At 26.8% G+C, this 19,200-nt stretch overlaps 1 protein-coding gene across 1 annotated transcript in view; it reads right to left on the minus strand.

Moving 5' to 3' along the window:
- The window catches only part of smal (smoke alarm), a 202,723-nt gene that overhangs the window by 85,202 nt on the left and 98,321 nt on the right, over positions 1–19,200 (minus strand). The window contains exon 4 of the mRNA XM_075293493.1: positions 19,060–19,165. Coding sequence (XP_075149608.1) covers positions 19,060–19,165 — 106 coding nt within the window. The remainder of the gene's footprint in view (positions 1–19,059; positions 19,166–19,200) is intronic.

The raw sequence follows: 19,200 nt of genomic DNA on the forward strand, positions 1-19,200 counted from the left end.
CTATAGAAATACTTTTTTCAAAAAATGTTCTATAGAAATAAAATGTTGACAAAATATTCTATAGTAATAATATTTTGAAAAAATTTTCTATAGACGTCAAATTTTTACCAAAATTTAAAAAAAATTGACAAAAGTTTCGATACATATAAAATTTTATATAGAAATAAAAATTTCCTGAAACATTGACAAAAATTTTGTAAGAAAAAAAATTTTGACAAAATTTTTAACAGAAATAAAATTTTGACAACATTTTCTATAGAAATAAAATTTTAACAAAAATTTGTCTCTAGAACGAAAATTTTGACAAAATTTTCATAGGAATACAATTTTGTGAAAACTTTCTATAGAAATAAAATTTTAAGAAAACTTGCTATAGAAATAAATTTTTTGAAAAAAATTTCTATAGAAATACATTTTTCAAAAAAATTTTCTATAGAAATTAAATTTTGACAAAATATTCTATAGTAATAAAATTTTGAAAAAAAATTTTATAGAAGTAAAATTTTTACCAAAATGTAAAAAAAGATAAAAGTTTCGATACATATAACATTTTGCTAAAATTTTCTTAAAAAATAAATTTTGGCAAAATTTTCTTAAAAACTAAATTTTGGCAAAATTTTCTTAGAAATAAAATTTTATATAGAAATAAAAATTTGCTGAAATATTGACAAAAACATTTTTTTAAATAAAATTTTGGCAAAATTTTATATAGAAATAAAATTTTGACAACATTTTCTATAGAAATAAAATCTTAACAAAATTTCCATTTCGACAAAATTTTCATAGGAATAAAATTTTGTAAAAACTTTCTATAGAAATAAAATTTTAAGAAAACTTCTAAAAAATTTCTATAGAAATACTTTTTTCAAAAAATTTTCTATAGAAATAAAATGTTGACAAAATATTCTATAGTAATAAAATTTTGAAAAAATTTTCAATAGAAGTAAAATTTTTACCAAAATTTAAAAAAAAATTTGACAAAAGTTTCGATACATATAAAATTTTGCTAAAATTTTCTTAAAAATAAAATTTTGGCAAACTTTTCTTAAAAATAAAATTTTGGCAAATTTTTCTTAAAAATAAAATTTTGGCAAAATTTTCTATAGATATAAAATGTTGACACAATTTTCTATAGAAAAAATTGTGACAATATTTTCTATAGAAATAGAATTTTTAACAAAATTTTCAATAGAAATAAAATCTTAACAAAAATCCCTATAGAAATAATATTTTTAACAAAAGTTTCTGTAGAAATAAAATTTTTACAAAAGTTTCTATAGAAATAAAACGTTGAAAAATGTTCCATAGAAAAAATTTTGGCACAATTTTCTATAAAAATAAAATTTTCACAAAATGATCTATATAGAAATAAAATTTTGACAAAATTTTCTATAGAAATAAAATTTTCACAAAATTTTCCATAAAATAAAATTTTGACAAAATCTTCCATAGAAATAAAATTTTGACAAAATTTTCTATAGAAATAAAAATTTGACAAAATTTTCTATAGAAATAAAATTTTGACAAAATTCTTTATAGAAATAAAATTTTGACAGAATTTTCTATATAAATAAAATTTTTAAAACATTCAATAGAAATAAAATTATGGCAAAATTTGATTTTTTTTTTATTGGTAAAATTTTCTCCAAATTTTGATAGATTATTTTGGGCTCGATTGGCAACCAAGCTCAAATGTATATGGGAAGAATCAAAAAATCTTTAAAAAATACAAAATAAAACAAATCCTTAGTTCTATCACCATCACCTTTCCAAACACACAAAATTAAATTTAATAATTTTATTTTTTTTTTTTTTCAGTGCATGTACTTGTCCTCTTTAACATAATATCCTCACTTCTTCATATGCCACATGATGATGATGGTGGTGGCTAAGGCGGCTTTTATTGCTTTGATGTCTGGATCTATATTATATATCCCTCGTCTACACTAGACTACATCTCAAGAGTTTCTTTTTGTCTTACTTGGTCTCTAACTAAAAATTATGTTTCAGTATTATTTTCTAGACTTGCTTCAATTTTTCTTGCCGCGTTTGGTGTGTTTTCTATATTTTTAGTTCAGTTTTTTTTTTTTTTTTTTTTTTTGAGTTTCTGAGTCTTATATTTTCTTGATAATTACTTAGCACTTGAACATGTTTAGACTGACAGAAAGACAGACAGACAGAACCGATACAGACAGATACAGATATAGAGCCATAGTAGCGACAAAGTCATCCACCGCCACCATTCATACAGACAAAGTAAAGGAAGTATTCGATGATGACTTTTGAGGAATTCACCAACCACATGACGTAAAATGCAAGTGAAAAAAAATACATCTTAAAATGTGAACATGAATTGGTTTAAATGTAAAGCAATGTTTGTCTATAGAAATTTAGATCAAAACAAAAAAAGATCCACAACTTTTATGAGTTTACAAGAGCTCAAGATATCATTAAAAAGTTGTCCAAGAAGAAAAAAAAATGTCAATAGAAAATTGTAAAAGTTTATGATGAAGTTATCGTGCCAGATAAAAACATACCAAGAACATTTTGGATTAATCTCTAATCGCCATCATTTAAAAAAAATTGTTCATTACTCATTGTGATGTTTTTTTTTACAAATTATGGCTATTATGGTTCGAAAAACTGTCTCAATTGACATACGTCGACTTTTTGACATTTTTTTTGAAAATTTTTTGTTTAAATTTTTTGAGACGCGAAAAAATTTTTTGAGACCTGAAAAAATCGGCTTTGAGAGTTTTCAACTTTTTTTTACAAATTTAGTAAATTAGAGTTTTAAATTTTTTCAAAAATTGGAAAAATCGATTTTTCAACTTTTTTACTATTATTATTATTTTTTTTTTGAAATGTGCCAAAAATCATTTCACACCCCCGATTTATTGTTATCGATTTTTTTTTGCAAATTTGGAAAAGTCGACTTTTCCAAATTTCCATTCTTTTTAATTGGTAAGATTTTCGAGTTTTTCGAAATTTGGTAAAATTGGCTTTCCAATTCCAATGAATATTTTAAGTTTTTATTTTTAAATTTATTTTAAAATTTTTGAAAATTTCGAAAAACTGTATTTTCTTTAGAGTTTTCAACTTTTTTTTTAAATTTAGTAAAGTTGAGTTTTCAATTTTTGCAAAATTTGGAAAATTTGATTTTTCAAATTTTTCATTTTGTTTGTTTGTTTTTTTTTTTTTTTTTTTTGAAAAATAGCATTTCCATCTCCCGATTTTTTATCGATTTTGTGGAAATTTGGAAAATCGACTTTCTAAAATTTGGAAAAATTGACTTTCCAATTATTTTTCTAACTTTGAGTTGTCAGTTGTGGGCTTTTTAAAAATTTTGAGAAACTTATATTTTTAAAATTTGGTAAAATAGGCTTTTTGGCATTTAAATATTTTTGAAAAAAATCGATTTTTTGATTCTTTTGAAAATCTAAACTTACCGCTTGAATCGAATCGTGTTTTTTTTTTTTTTTTGAAAAATTGCATTTCCACCTTCCGATTTTTTTTATCGATTTTGTGGAAATTTGGAAAATCGACTTTCCAAAATTTGGAAAAAATTACTTTTCAAATATTTTTCAAACCTTGAGCTGCCAGTTTTGGGCTTTTTAAAAATTTTGAAGAACTTATATTTTTAAATTTGGTAAAATAGGCTTTTTGGCATTTAAATATTTATGAAAAAAATCGATCGATTGGTTGAATCGGATCGAGTTTTTTAAAAATTTGTAAAAATAGAATTTTCAATTTTTTTTTTTTTTGAAAATTTGCAAAAAATTGCATTTCGACCATTGATTTATTTCTTCCAATTTTTGTTTTTAATAACAAAAAATTCTACTTTTCAAGTTTTTCAAAATTTTGAAAGATTTACTTCCTCATTTTTGTTTAACATTTTGAGTTTTACAAATTTGACATTTTGACAATTTTCAGAAATTTATTTTTTTTTGGTTTCTTGACATTTAAAATTTTTGAAAAATTCGAAGTTTAAAAATTTTTTGAGATCCGGTTTGATCGGCTTTTTGATACATTTAAAAAACGAAAAGTTTAGATATTCAAAAGTATCAAAAAATTATTAGTCAAATTTGAAGATTAAAAATTTTTTGGCGTTTTGAAAATTTGGAAAGGTGTCTTTTTTTTAATTTGGTAAAGACGGCTTTTTGACATTTTAAAAATTTTGAAAAAATTGACTTTTTTTTTTTTTCTGATTCAACCAGATTTTTGATACTTTTAAAAATTGAAAATTTTAGATATTCAAAAAAATCAAACAACGATTAGTTTAATATGAAGATTACAAACGTTATCGACTTTTTGAAAGAACTTATATTTTTTAAATTTGGTAAAATAGGCTTTTTGGCATTTAAATATTTTTGAAAAAAATCGATCGATCGGTTGAATCGGATCGAGTTTTTTAAAAATTTTTAAAAATAGAATTTTCAAATTGTTTTTTTTTTTTTGAAAATTTGCAAAAAATTGCATTTCGACCATTGATTTATTTCTTCCAATTTTTGTTTTTAATAACAAAAAAATCTACTTTTCAAGTTTTTCAAAATTTTGAAAGATTTACTTTCACATTTTTGTTTAACATTTTGAGTTTTACAAATTTGACATTTTGACAATTTTCAGAAATTTATTTTTTTTTTTTTGGTTTTTTGACATGTAAAAATTTTTGAAAAATTCGAAGTTTAAAATTTTTTTGAGATCCGGTTCGACCGGTTTTTTGATACATTTAACAATCAAAAAGTTTAGATATTGAAAAGTATCAAAAAATTATTAGTCAAATTTGAAGATTAAAAATTTTTTGGCGTTTTGAAAATTTGGAAAGTTGTCTTTTTTTAATTTGGTAAAGACGGCTTTTTGACATTTTAAAAATTTTGAAAAAATTGACTTTTTAATTTTTTTTCTGATTCAACCAGATTTTTGATACTTTTAAAAATTGAAAATTTTAGATATTCAAAAAAATCAAACAACGATTAGTTTAATATGAAGATTACAAACGTTATCGACTTTTTGAAAGTCTGGAAAAATGACTTTAAAGCTTTAATTTTTTTTATTATTTTTTTTTTTTTTGAAAATTTGAAAGAAATCCTATTTCTTAAAAATTTTGGATTTCGACCCTAGGATTAATGTTTTGCAAATTGGGAAAAGTATACAGTTGATTTTTCAACCAGATTTTTGATACTTTTAAAAATTGAAAAGTTTAGCTATTCAAAAGTATCAAACAACGATTAGTTTAATATGAAGATTACAAAATTTATTGACTTTTAGAAAGTCTGGAAAAACGACTTTAAAGCTTTATTTTTTTTTTTTTAAATTTGAAAGAAATCCTATTTCTTTAAAATTTTCGATTTCGACCCTAGGATTAATGTTTTGCAAATTTGGAAAAGTATACAGTTGATTTTTGATTTTGTAAGCTCCAGTTAAACCGGATAATTTTAGGCAGTCTTGTCCACGATATGTAGTCGTGTCCACAGCATTCTTTAAGAATAAATAATAACCGTTTAGAATATGTTTTTTTTAATAATTAATATCGTCTTTCAAAGTTACTATAGAAACATTAAAAGTCGACTAGTAGAGTTTGGTAAGACTTCAAAATCTATTATTCGATTTTCAAAAATATTAAAAATATATAAATATTAGTCCAACGAAAAGTCGACTTCAATGTTTTAATTTTATTTAATTTTTAATTATTAATTTTAATTTTATAAACAAAATCGACTTCGACTTGTTGTTACTTTTTTTTACCAAAAGTCTTTTTCGACTTTTGAATTTGTAATTGGGCCAGTTTTTTATCTTGATTCAAATTTTGTAGTCTTAAATCTCATCTTATAATTTCCAAAATATTTATCTTCATTAGTCACGATCACAATTAAAAATAAACAATTCACCCGTTTGCTTCAATCCTACTCGAAAATTTAACGATTTCCTATTTAAAGTCGAAACAATTTAACCCGTTTGTGTGAAACTCCCACATGAGTTTACCTTATCATGGTGACGAGATCACCACATAAGGCGCCATCACAATAATTTTCACACAAGACCAAGTGAAGTCCAATATAATGGTGGCATCGTCACAGTAGCTGGCAATCATTGATGTAAATCATCACGACTACTCCAAAAATAAACTAAACATAATTTACATTTTATTAGCATTTTTATCATTATTTGAGATTTTTTTTTGAAAAATTTATACTGGTCATCTCAATGAATTTTAAATACTAGGCAGGGGTGGCTGATTGCGTGTGTGTGTGTTCGAGAGAGAAAAGGAGAATTTTTGGGTGTATATGAATTTTGGGTCATCACACAGGAAATGACTATTGTATCATTTTTTTATAATGCCTAAAAGTACTGCCTAATCCTATTTTTCTTTCCTAAATCATTACCCATCTCATGGGTAATTTGGGTGTAGGGCAAACAAAAATGTTTTTAGAATAAATGAATTCACAGAATCTTGCTTTGATTTAAGCGTTAAAATTCATCCTCAATGGAACAATGGCAAAGTAGCCATCAAAAATATAATGCTGGTATTGGGTTATTTACAAACTGCCCATATTCGTTTCATTTTTTTTTTTTAATATTTTCCAGTGTACACTTCACAAATGATCTTGCTTGTGCATTCAGCAGAATTCTTTTTGTTCGACAATAAGGTCTTACTGGAATCTCAATTTAATTTCTGTTTCTGTGAAGATTTCGTTTTCTTTTCATGCCCTGAGGGCATTATTTAGATTGTAAATGATGTTGTTTACTAGACTCGCTCATTTTAAATTGATATTAATGAAGGCGTGAACAAATTTTATTCAGACAAAAAGAATATTGCTTTGTAAATGGTATGATTTGGGCGATTTGATTATGGTTGTTTAAAAAGGAAATGATAATGCAAAAAAAAAACACACACACAGTGGATTTTATGAAAATAGACATAATAAATTCTTCGTATTGATCATTAATCCTTGGGGAGAATAGAATTGACAATTTGGGAAAATTCTTCTAGGAAATGATATTGTTTTTAAATATACGACAAAATTGAAGCAAGTTACTTCCATTACATTACTAGGAGATAAATTATTTTTTTTTTGTAATATAATCTCAAAATTTAGGTTATTTATTTTATAACTTAAAAAATTTCCTAGAACATAATATTTTAGGCTTTTACTAGAATATAAAATATCTAGTGCATAATTTTAGGCGGTAAAAGCATATTTTAGGCTTTTACTATAACATAAATATTTATAATGTTACATTTTATTAAAATATTACTAAGGGATAAATTAATTACTAATAATCCCAAATTGTTTTTGGTAATTTTATAACTTTAGAATATTTCACAGAGTCTAATTATAGACGGTAAAATAGGAGCTTACTACAAACCCAATAAATATCACATTAAGGACATTGGTACATAATTGCTATATTAAGATATGATAATAACATTTTGTCCCTTATGATAATTTAACAATTTAAAAGTTCCACTATGGACATATCACAAAATTAAAATTTTATATAAAAAAATTCTATTGCAGACTTTAAAGGGTTTGATGAGAGTTTCTATAGTCAAAACAAGTAAGATACTCGCACTAAAAAAAGTACGATATGTTTGACATTTATTAACTAAAAATTTTTTTAATTTTCCACTAAACCATACCACGTCAAACAGCAATTTCCGCTCATCTGTCTCATTCAATTTGGTAGGTTCTTACTGGTAAAAATCAATCCGAAAATAAATCTTGAATTCCAAAACCAAATCTAACTCCCTTGTTTCTCCTTCTTATTTATCGGTTCATATGTTCATTGGGAACATATTCTCCTCGAATTCTTTTGGAGGTGCAAAGCCAACCGTCATCTGTGACTTTCTGCTCTTTGCATCATCCACCACTTACCCTATATCTTAATATGAACCGATTTTAACCAAATTTAGCACGCTTAACGATACCATTAAACGTACACCTTGTGCAAAATTTGAAGCACATCAGGGCAAACCTCTGGCTTTTGAGGCCATATTAGTCGAAATCGGACGAAAGATATACATGGGTGCTATATCTGAATATGAACCGGTTTGGCTGATATTTTGCACATCTCAGAAAGCCCCAAAATATTTGGCTGCCCGAAATTTTGATAAAATACGTTGATAAATACGTCAATTATGACCAGATCGGTGATAAATATATATGGCAGCTATATCTAAATCTGAACCGATTTTTTTCAAAATCAATAGCGATTGTCTTTGAGCCAATGTAAAACTCTGTGCCAAATTTGAGGACGATCGGACTTAAACTGCGAGCTGTACTTTGCACACAAAATACACCAACAGACAGACAGACAGACGGACATCGCTAAATCGACTCAGAATTTAATTCTAAGACGATCGGTATACTAAACGATGGGTCTCAGACTTTTCATTCTTGGCGTTACATACAAATGCACAAACTTATTATACCCTGTACCAGGGCTGTGGAGTCGAGCATTTTTCATCAGCTCCGGAGTCGACTCCGGGTAATATAACTAAATCTCATTTTAATACCACTAATTTGTAGTTCTATTGTGGGGGTACCGTAAGTGGATCGATATAAAGAATCGTATTTATTTATGTGTGCAAAAAAAGGTCTTAATTTCACACTAAATGCCAATTGAAATCTATATTTCAAATTTAGGGCAATGTTTAATAAATAAAATAATGATATAAATACCCATCATAATATGAGAAGATACCAACAGTATGTATTTGTGGACCAAAATTATTGATACTATCTCAAATCCTTTAAATTTGTTGCGAGCTATGTAAAGGTTTATATTCCCATATGTATGAATTTGAATCTGAATCGATTTAGGCAAAATTGTATATACTTCTACAAAATCTATGTACTTAAAATTTAAAACTAACGTTATGGGACGTAACACAATTTCAACAAAAAAATAAAAATGCAAGGAAAGTCTAAAGCCGGGCGGGCCGATTATAATATACTCTGCAAATTTGTATTTAGATCTACATTTTGATAAAATCTCAAATCAGAATTTTACAAAATCTCGGGCAATATTTGGGAAATATTTATAATTGTTTAGACAATTTCGCAAAAAATGCATTTATGATTCATTCATTGAAAAATTTGAACATTTGAGTCATTTATACAAGTTTTCGACTTAGCAGTGAGTATCAGTGAGCATACAATTTTGCAAAATTTTTGTCTAGTAAATAAAAAATTTTGACTAAATTTTCTATAGAAATAAAATTTTGGCAAAATTTTCTATAGAAATCAAATTTTGACCAAATATAAAATAAAATTTTGAATAAAATTTTTATAGAAATAAAATTTGGCAAAATTTTTTATAGAAATAAAAGTTTGAAAAAATTATCAATAGAAACACAATTAAAAAAAATAAATAAAATAGAAATAAAATTTTGAAAAAATTATCAATAAAAATACAATTTTAGAAAAATATTCTACAGAAACAAAGTTTGGTTAAGTTTTTCTATAGATATAAAATTTTGGAAAAATTTGTTTTAGCCGGAGTCGGAGTCGAGCAAAATTTTTACGACTCCGACTCCGACTCCTACTCCAGCAAAATCTCCGACTCATACTCCGGCTCCACAGCCCTGCCCTGTACCACAGTAGTGGTGAAGGGTATCAATAAATAATTGGGAAATTTTTTTAAAGTAATAACATTGTGAGAAAATTTTCTATAGAAATAAAATTTTGACAAAATTTTCTATAGAAATAAAATTTTGACAAATTTTCCATAGAAATAAAATTTTGAAAAAAATTTTTATAAACATACATTTTTGAGAAAATTTTCTATAGAAATAAAATTTTGACAAAATTTTTTATAGACATACATTTTTGAGAAAATTTTCTGTAGAAATAAAATATTGATAAAAATTTTTGTAGAAATAAAATTTTGACCAAATTGTTTATAAACATACATTTTTGAGAAAATTTCCTATAGAAATAAAATTTTGACAAAATTTTCTTTAGAAATAAAATTTCGACAAATTTTCAATAGAAAGAAAATGTTGACAAAATTTTTTATAAAACTATAGAAATAAATATAGAAATATTTGTTTTTATAAATATTATAATTTTTTTTATAAATATATAAAAAAAAATTTACAAAATTTTTTTTATAGACATAAAATTTTGAGAAAATATTCTATAGAAATAAAATTTTGACAAAATTTTCTATAGAAATCAAATGTTGACAAAATTTTCTATAGAACTAAAATTTTGATAAAATTTTCTGTAGAAATACAAATTCGCCAAATTTTCCATAGAAATAAAATTTTAACAAAATTTTCTATAGAAATAAATTTTTGACAAAATTTTCTATAGAAATAAAGTTTTGACAAAATTTTCTATAGAAATAAATTTTTAACAAAATTTTCTATAGAAATAAAATTTTAACAAAATTTTCTATAGAAATAAAATTTTGACAAATTTTTCAATAGAAATAATATTTTAAGAAAATTTTCTATAAAGATAAAATTTTGACAAAATAAATATACAAATAAAATTTTAAGAAAATTTTTTATGGAAATAAAATTTTGAGAAAATTTTCAATAGAAATAAAATTTTGAGAAAATTTTTAATAGAACTAAAATTTTACAAAATTTTTCTAAAGAAATAAAATGTTGACAAAATTTTTCTATAGAAATAAAATGTTGACAAAATTTTTATAGAACTAACATTTTGATAAAATTTTCTGTAGAACTAAAATTTTGACAAAATTTTCTATAGAAATAAAATTTTGACAAATTTTCCATAGAAATAAAATTTTGACAAATTTTTTATAAACATACATTTTTAAGAAAATTTTCTGTAATAATAAAATATTAAGAAAATTTTCTGTATAATTAAAATTTTTCAAAATTTTCTATAGAAATAAAATTTTGACAAAATTTTCTATAGAAGTAAAAGTTTGACAAAATTTTCTATGGAAATAAAATTTTGCAAAAATTTTCTATTGAAATAAAATTTTGACAAATTTTCGATAGAAATAAAATTTTGGCAAAACTTCTAATAAAATTATAGAAATAAATATAGAAATATTTTTTATAAATATTATAATTTTTTTATAAATATAGAAATAAAATTTTTACAAAATTTTTTATAGACATAAATTTTTTTTCTACTCTATAGAAACAAAATTTTCTAAGAAATAAAATTTTGAAAAATTTTTCGGTAGAAATTTTGCCAGATTTTCCATAGAAATAATATTTTGACAAAATTTTTTTAAAGAAATAAAATTTGGACAAAATTTTCTATAGAAAAAAATGGACAAAATTTTCTATAGAAATAAAATGTTGACAAAATTTTCTATGGAAATAAAAGTTTGACAAAATTTTGTATAGAAATACAATTTCGCCAGATTTTCCATAGCGATAAAATTTTGAGAAAATTGTCAATAGAAATAAAATTTTGAGAAAATTTTCTATAGAAATAAAATTTCCACAAAACATTCTATAAAAACATGTTCTCTAATTGTTATGCTAACCACAGAAATTTAATCAAAAACTTCAAAATAAGATTTTTTAATTTGGTGGATTCGTGGTAAAATGTTGGTAGATTGCGTTTGGCACGAGTGGCAACCGTGTCCTAGACTCCACATGCTTAGAACCACCATCTGATTCAATTTAATTCATTCGTCCATCCATCTCCTTACATTTTTTCATATTTTAAATATAGTATAAAATTTTCAATAAATTTGTTTCCTCATTATGAAAGCCTGGTTGAATAATAACTGATCCATTTTTGTATTTTGTACCCAACACCTACGTATGCCTACGAAATATTTACTTTACCTTTCGTAGACTCTAGAGCCATCGCAGTTTATTATGGCTAGACATTAAACCCACTAAACCTCCTTAGTAAAAAAGGTCAATCTAATCAACATAAACTATTCGGTGGGGTCAATCATAAAATAAACCCCACCAAACAAAAAAAAAAAGAAACAAAAGAAGTTCATTTAATAAAAAAAAGGAAAAATGAGAAAAATTTATAAACGCTACTAAGTAAACAGATATCTGAGTAGCACGCAATATTTAATTCTAGACATGAGACTCAGTCCACTAATGATGATGGTGATGGTGATGATTGGGGCTGATGATGATGCTTATGATGGTGGTGATGACGATCTAATGATACTTCCTGCTTCTTAAACATTTTGTGTTGATGGTTGTTGTTGGTCTTTGGAGTATTTAATCTATGACTAAAATGCCATAAAAATCATTTAAAATGCTAATATCCTTTAGTTTATAGACCCATTTCATTTTGACTTTAATTATTGTTATTGCCAAAGTTAACAATCTCTTGCGTGTGCGTGTGTGTGTGTGTTCGTCTGACATTTGCTCACTGGCCATGCAGGCAACTTCTTGAAGTGAAGGCGCAATAACCAAAGAAATACGAGACGTTGATTTTGTTGATGGGAAGAATGGAGGGGGGAGGGCAAAATGTTACTATACAATTTGCTTCTTGTTTCTATTACAAAAGTCTGGGGAGGGTAACATTGAGAAAAATAAAGAAAATACGTAAAGAATGTTTAAGAAAAAAGAGAAATACATTAAATGCCTTTTTCTTAGAGCCACCGACCACAGATGCTTGGACAATTTAGTAGCAAAGATGGCCTTAACGATTTGAACCAAACAGCAAATGTTTGGTGGTGAAGAGAGATAAGAGTTCTGGCTATACACTTTAACCGGACTAACAACTATCTAATCAAAGTTTTCTTCCATTTGACATAGCGACTTTAGAATGCCTCCTTGCATCTTGGGAGTTTATTTCATACCCTCCATCATAGGATGGGGGGTATATTAACTTTGTCATTCCGTTTGTAACACATCGAAATATTGATCTAAGACCCCATAAAGTATATATATTATGGGTCGTGGTGAAATTCTGAGTCGATCTGAGCATGTCCGTCCGTCCGTCCGTCCGTCTGTTGAAATCACGCTAACTTGCGAAGGAAACAAGCTATCAACTTGAAACTTGGCACAAGTAGTTGTTATTGATGTAGGTCGGACGGTATTGCAAATGGGCCATATCGGTCCACTTTTACGTGTAGCCCCCATATAAACGGACCCCCAAATTTGGCTTGAGAGGCCTCTAAGAGAAGCAAATTTCATCCGATCCGGCTGAAATTTGGTACATGGTGTTCGTATATGGTGTCTAACAACTATGCAAAAATTGGTTCACATCGGTCCATAATTATTTATAGCCCCCATATAAACCGATCCCCCGATTTGGCTTGCGGAGCCTCTAAGAGAAGCAAATTTCATCCGATCCGGCTGAAGTTTGGTACATGGTGTTAGTATGTGGTCCCTAACAACCATCCAAAAATTGGTCCACATCGGTCCATAATTATATATAACCCACATATAAACCGATCCCCCGATTTGGCTTGTGGAAGCTCTAAGAGAAGCAAATTCCATCCGATCCGGCTGAAATTTGGTACATGGTGTTAATATATGGTCTCTAATGACCACGCAAATCTTGGTCCACATCGGTCAATAATTATATATAGCCCCCATATAAACCGATCACCAGATTTGACCTCCGGAGCCTCTTGGAAGACCAAAATTCATCTAATTCAGTTGAAGTTTGGTACATGGTGTTAATATATGGCCTCAAACATCCATGCAAAAATTGGTCGATATCGGTCAATAATTATATATAGCCACCATATAAACCGATCACCCGATTTGGCTTGCAGAGCCTCTAAGAGAAACAAATTTCATCCGATCCGGCTGAAATTTGGTACATGATGTTAGTATATGGCCTCAAACACCCATGCAAAAATTGGTCGATATCGGTCCATAATTATATATAGCCCCCACATAAACCTATCACTAGATATGACCTCCAGAGCTTCTTGGAAGACCAAAATTCATCTGATTCAGTTGAAATTTGGTACGTGGTGTTAGTATATGGCGTCAAATACCCATGCAAAAATTGGTCGAAATCGGTCCATAATTATGTATAGCCCCCATATAAACCGATGGGAGCCACCGTGGTGCAATGGTTAGCATGCCCGCCTTGCATACACAAGGTCGTTGGTTCGATTCCTGCTTCGACCGAACACCAAAAAGTTTTTCAGCGGTGGATTATCCCATCTCAGTAATGCTGGTGACATTTCTGAGGGTTTCAAAGCTTCTCTATGTGGTTCCACTGCAATGTGGAACGCCGTTCGGACTCGGCTATAAAAAGGAGGTCCCTTGTCATTCAGCTTAACATCGAATCGGGCAGCACTCAGTGATAAGAGAGAAGTTCACCAATGTGGTATCATAATGGACTGAATAGTCTAAGTGAGCCTGATACTTCGGGCTGCCACCTAACCTAACCCACCCCACAATGGCCACCAAAATCTCCGAATTTCAAATCGTTGGACTTTGGCTCCTTTAAAGTGTACGGTTGGAACTTAAAAATACAAAAGTTCTAATAATCTCAAGACGGCGCTTCGTCGGGAGTGGGCCAATCTACCACGGAGCCACTTTCGTGTATCGTGTGATGGCTGATGGCGGACGGAAATTTCTCCGATTCATTACCTTGAAAAATTAAATAGCTTTGCCTATATAAGGCAACATTTCAATTATTTGCCACTACACATTCTACACAATTCAAAGGGAAATCTCTCTATCCCTTATTTATTGTGAATTAAAAACACAAAAATTTCCTCCCAAAGAGTGTCTTTAAAATTCGTTGCCCACCAAAATGTAAAACCATTATTCCAATTCCTACTTCATTTATTTGCCTTCCGACTGTTGGTAGAAAAAGAGTTTTCAATTCTTGATTACTTGATGGTTGTGATGGTCTGGCTCCTATGGCCATTTAATTTTGTTGTTGTAGTAGCCACTGTTGGTGTTGTTGTTTTGTTTTTAATTTTCATTGACGACTTTTAATGGGCTTGCATTTGTTGTCTTCATGGAGAGAAATTGTTTGTTTCTGTGATTCCCTGCCATGATCTTTCATGAAGAAATCCCATTGAAGTTGATAGCAGGAGCCATTGGTTACAAAAAGAAAACACCAGATACACTAAGGTGATGATGGTACTCGTGTATTGAAATCATCTGGCGAGGAGGAAATCGAAATGGGGGAAAACAAACTGTCATTTAGTTAATCACATGGCCAAGATACTTTTTGGCCAATGCACATTACAAAGCAGTCAGAAGTCAGCAAGTCTGATAGCCTACCGCCTGATGACTTTTTGCTCCACAATTCCTTTTCATCTTCTATTCCGTAACTATTTGTAAAGGAATTAATTTAAATTAAAGTTTGGAGTATCCCTTGCTCCTCTCTTTAGCTTTTCCATGGAACAAATGGATATATGTATAGGAAAAAAGGGAATCGTTGACATATGATAATGTCCATCCACTTCAACGTGGCAATCGTGGTAACATTTGAATAGCAACGATATGTATTTATCTTAATTTAAGTGAATGTTTATATGACGGTGGGGCATGGATGCAAATTAAATGACTTTAGATCACGTTTTAATGTTGGTTAGTGTTTTTTGTTTGTTGTTGTTTTCGTTTTTTGTTTACTTTTACTCGACATAATGATGGTAATTTGAATGGGATTTTATATGTGACGAGTAGTCTTGGAGAGCTGATAAAAACCTGAACATATATCCTTTTTGGTTGAGAGCAGGGAACCACTCATGCTGATTACTTCGATCAGTTAATTGAATTGCAGTTTGGTGTCAATATTGAGACCTGCATTGAATTAATTTAATTTTTTTTTTCTATAAATGAATTTTAGTTTTTTATTGTAATAATTGTATTTTTGATTTAATTTTAATTTTAGTCTAAAATGTAATTTTAACATTAATTATACACTCCACCATAGGATGGGGGTATATTAACTTTGTCATTCCGTTCGTAACACATCGAAATATTGCTCTCAGACGCCATAAAGTATATATATTCTGGGTTGTGGTGAAATTCTGAGTCGATCTAAATATGTCCGTCCATCGTCCGTCTGTTGAAATCAAATTAACGAAACAAGCTATCGACTTGAAACTTGGCAGAAGTAGTTGTTATCGATGTAGGTCGGAGGTATTGCAAATGGGCCATATCGGTTCACTTTTACGTATAGCCCCCAGATTAGGCTGGCGGAGCCTCAAAGAGAGGCAAAATTCATCCGATCCGGCGGAAATTTAGTACATGGCGTTGGTATATAGTCTCTAATAAACATGCAAAAATTGGTTCATATCGGTCCATAATTATATATAGCTCCTATATAAACTGATCCCCAGATTTGGCTTGGCTTGAACCTCAAAGAGAAGCAAATTGCTGAAATTTGGTACATGGTGTTGGTATATGGTCTCTAATAACCATACAAAAATTGGAAAATTTTATTTCTATAGAAAAATTTGTCAAAATATGATTTCCATACAAAATTTGGTCAAAAATTTATTTCTATAGCAAATTTTGTCAAAATTTTATTTCTATTCAAAATTTTGTCAGAAATTTATTTCTATAAAAAATTTTGTCAAAAATTTATTTATATAGCAAATTTTGTCAAAAATTTATTTCTATAAAAAATTTTGTCAAAAATTTATTTATATAGAAAATTTTGGTCAAAATTTTATTTCTATACATAATTTTGTCAAAAATTTATTTCTATACAAAATTTTGTCAAAAATGTATTTCTATAGAAAATTTTGTCAAAATTTTATGGTCATAGAAAATTTTGTCAAAATGTTATATTTCTATAGAAAATGTTGTCAAAATTTTATTTCTATAGAAAATGTTGTCAAAATTTTATTTCTATAGAAAATTTTGTCACATTTTGTACATTTCGCTAGTGTATGACCTATAACAACCATGCCAAAATTGGTCCATAACGATCTATATTATATATGGCCCCCAAATAAACCGATCACCAATCACAGAAAAATAACGATTACCACTCGAGCCAACAATAATCTACCAAAATGTTATTGCATTGGAAAATTTTGTCAAAATTTTATATTTCTATACAAAACTTTGTCAAAAATTTATTTCTATACAAAATTTTGTCAAAATTTTATTTCTATACAAAATTTTGCAAAAAATTTATTTCTATACAAAATTTTGTCAAGAAATTTATTTCTAAAGAAAATTTTGTCAAAATATTATTTCTATACAAAATTTTGTAAAAAATTTATTTCTATAGAAAATTTTGTCAAAATTTTATTTATATAGCAAATTTTGTCAAAAATTTATTTCTATAGAAAATTTTGTCAAAATATGATTTCTATTGAAAATTTTGTCAGAATTTTATTGCCATAGAACATTTTGTCAAAAGTTTATTTCTATACAAAATTTTGTAAAAAAATTATTTCTATAGAAAATTTTGGAAAAATTTTATTGCCATAGAAAATTTTGTCAAAATATGATTTCTATACAAAATTTTATTTTTATAGAAAATTTTGTCAAAAATTTATTTCTATAGAAAATTTTGTCAAAATATTATTTCTATACAAAATTTTGTAAAAAATTTATTTCTATAAAAAATTTTGTCAAAATTTTATTTCTATAGAAAATTTTGTCAAAAATGTATTTCTATAGAAAATTTTGTCAAAATATGATTTCTATAGAAAATTTTGTCAAAATTTTATTGCGATAGAAAATTTTGTCAAAATTTTATATTTCTATACAAAATTTTTTCAAAAATTTATTTCTATACAAAATTTTGTCAAAAATTTATTTCTATAGAAAATTTTGACAAAATATGATTTCTACACAAAATTTTGTCAAAATTTTATTGCCATAGAAAATTTTGTCAAAATTTGATTTCTATAGAAAATTTTGTCAAATATGATTTCTATACAAAATTTTGTCAAAAATTTATTTCTATACAAAATTTTGTCAAAAATTTATTTCTATAGAAAATTTTGTCAAAATATGACTTCTACACAAAATTTTGTCAAAAATTTATTTCTATAGAAAATTTTGTCAAAATATTATTTCTATACAAAATTTTGTAAAAAATTTATTTCTATACAAAATTTTGTCAAAAATTTATTTCTATACAAAATTTTTTCAAAAATTTATTTCTATAGATAATTTTGTCAAAATTTTATTTCTATACAAAATTTTGTCAAAAATTTATTACTATAGAAAATTTTGTCAAAATTTTATCGCCATAGAAAATTTTGTCAAAATTTGATTTCTATAGAAAATTTTGTCAAATATGATTTCTATACAAAATTTTGTCAAAAATTTATTTCTATACAAAATTTTGTCAAAATTTTATTGCTATAGAAAATTTATTTCTATAGAAAATTTTGTCAAAATTGCATTTCTATAGAAAATTTTGTCAAAATATAATTTCTATAAAAAATTTTGTCAAAATTTTGTTTCTATACAAAATTTTATCAAAAATTTGTTTCTGTAGAAACTTTCATCAAAGTTTTATTTCTATAGAAAATTTATGAAGCATTTCATAGTGGGAGAGGAATATTTTGCAAAATCTTCAAAAATATCAAGAAACAATAAAAAATATCTATCAAACAATAAAAAATTTGCCATTTTTGGTAGACTCGTCTTCATAATTGTATATAATCCCCATATAAAGCGACCCCCATATTTCAATTCTGGCTCTATAATTACCGCACAAAAATATAATGTCAGTTCGTAATTATTTCTTCCCTATATATACCGGTCAAGAAATGAATATATACGTATTTAATCGACCTTTTTTTTGTCCAATATATATTCCACATGGACTAGCTTACAATTTAGACGGAGGGGACATAAGATTCGGCCTGGCCGAACTTACGGCCGTATATACTTGTTTTGATTTTAATTATATGTATATTAGATTGTATTTACTTCGGATTTAATTTTTTAGGGACGTAGTTTAATTAACAAAAAATTATATTACAATGAAGTCTCATTTTATTTAAAAATTTATCGTTAAAATAGATGTCAGATTTTGAATATTTTCAATGAGAAGGATGGACGCATTTTTGGTAATATATTAATTACAAAAATTTATAGATTTTTTGTTTTGTAAATGTAAAAAAATTAAATATACGAATAATTATAATTTTATTTTATGTTTTTTTTTTTTTAACTTCTCAACTTACCTCGCATGTTGTGGCCCCACAAAGCCTGTATCATGGGCTGAACTCGCTGTAATTTGAGCATCTGTGATTGAACCAGATTCCATGCCCAGAGGCATATTACATGTGGCTGTAAATAAAATACAAGAAAAGACATTATTTAGA

The sequence above is a fragment of the Haematobia irritans genome, chromosome 2 (genome assembly GCF_050003625.1).
Source record: "Haematobia irritans isolate KBUSLIRL chromosome 2, ASM5000362v1, whole genome shotgun sequence".
NCBI lineage: Eukaryota > Metazoa > Arthropoda > Insecta > Diptera > Muscidae > Haematobia > Haematobia irritans.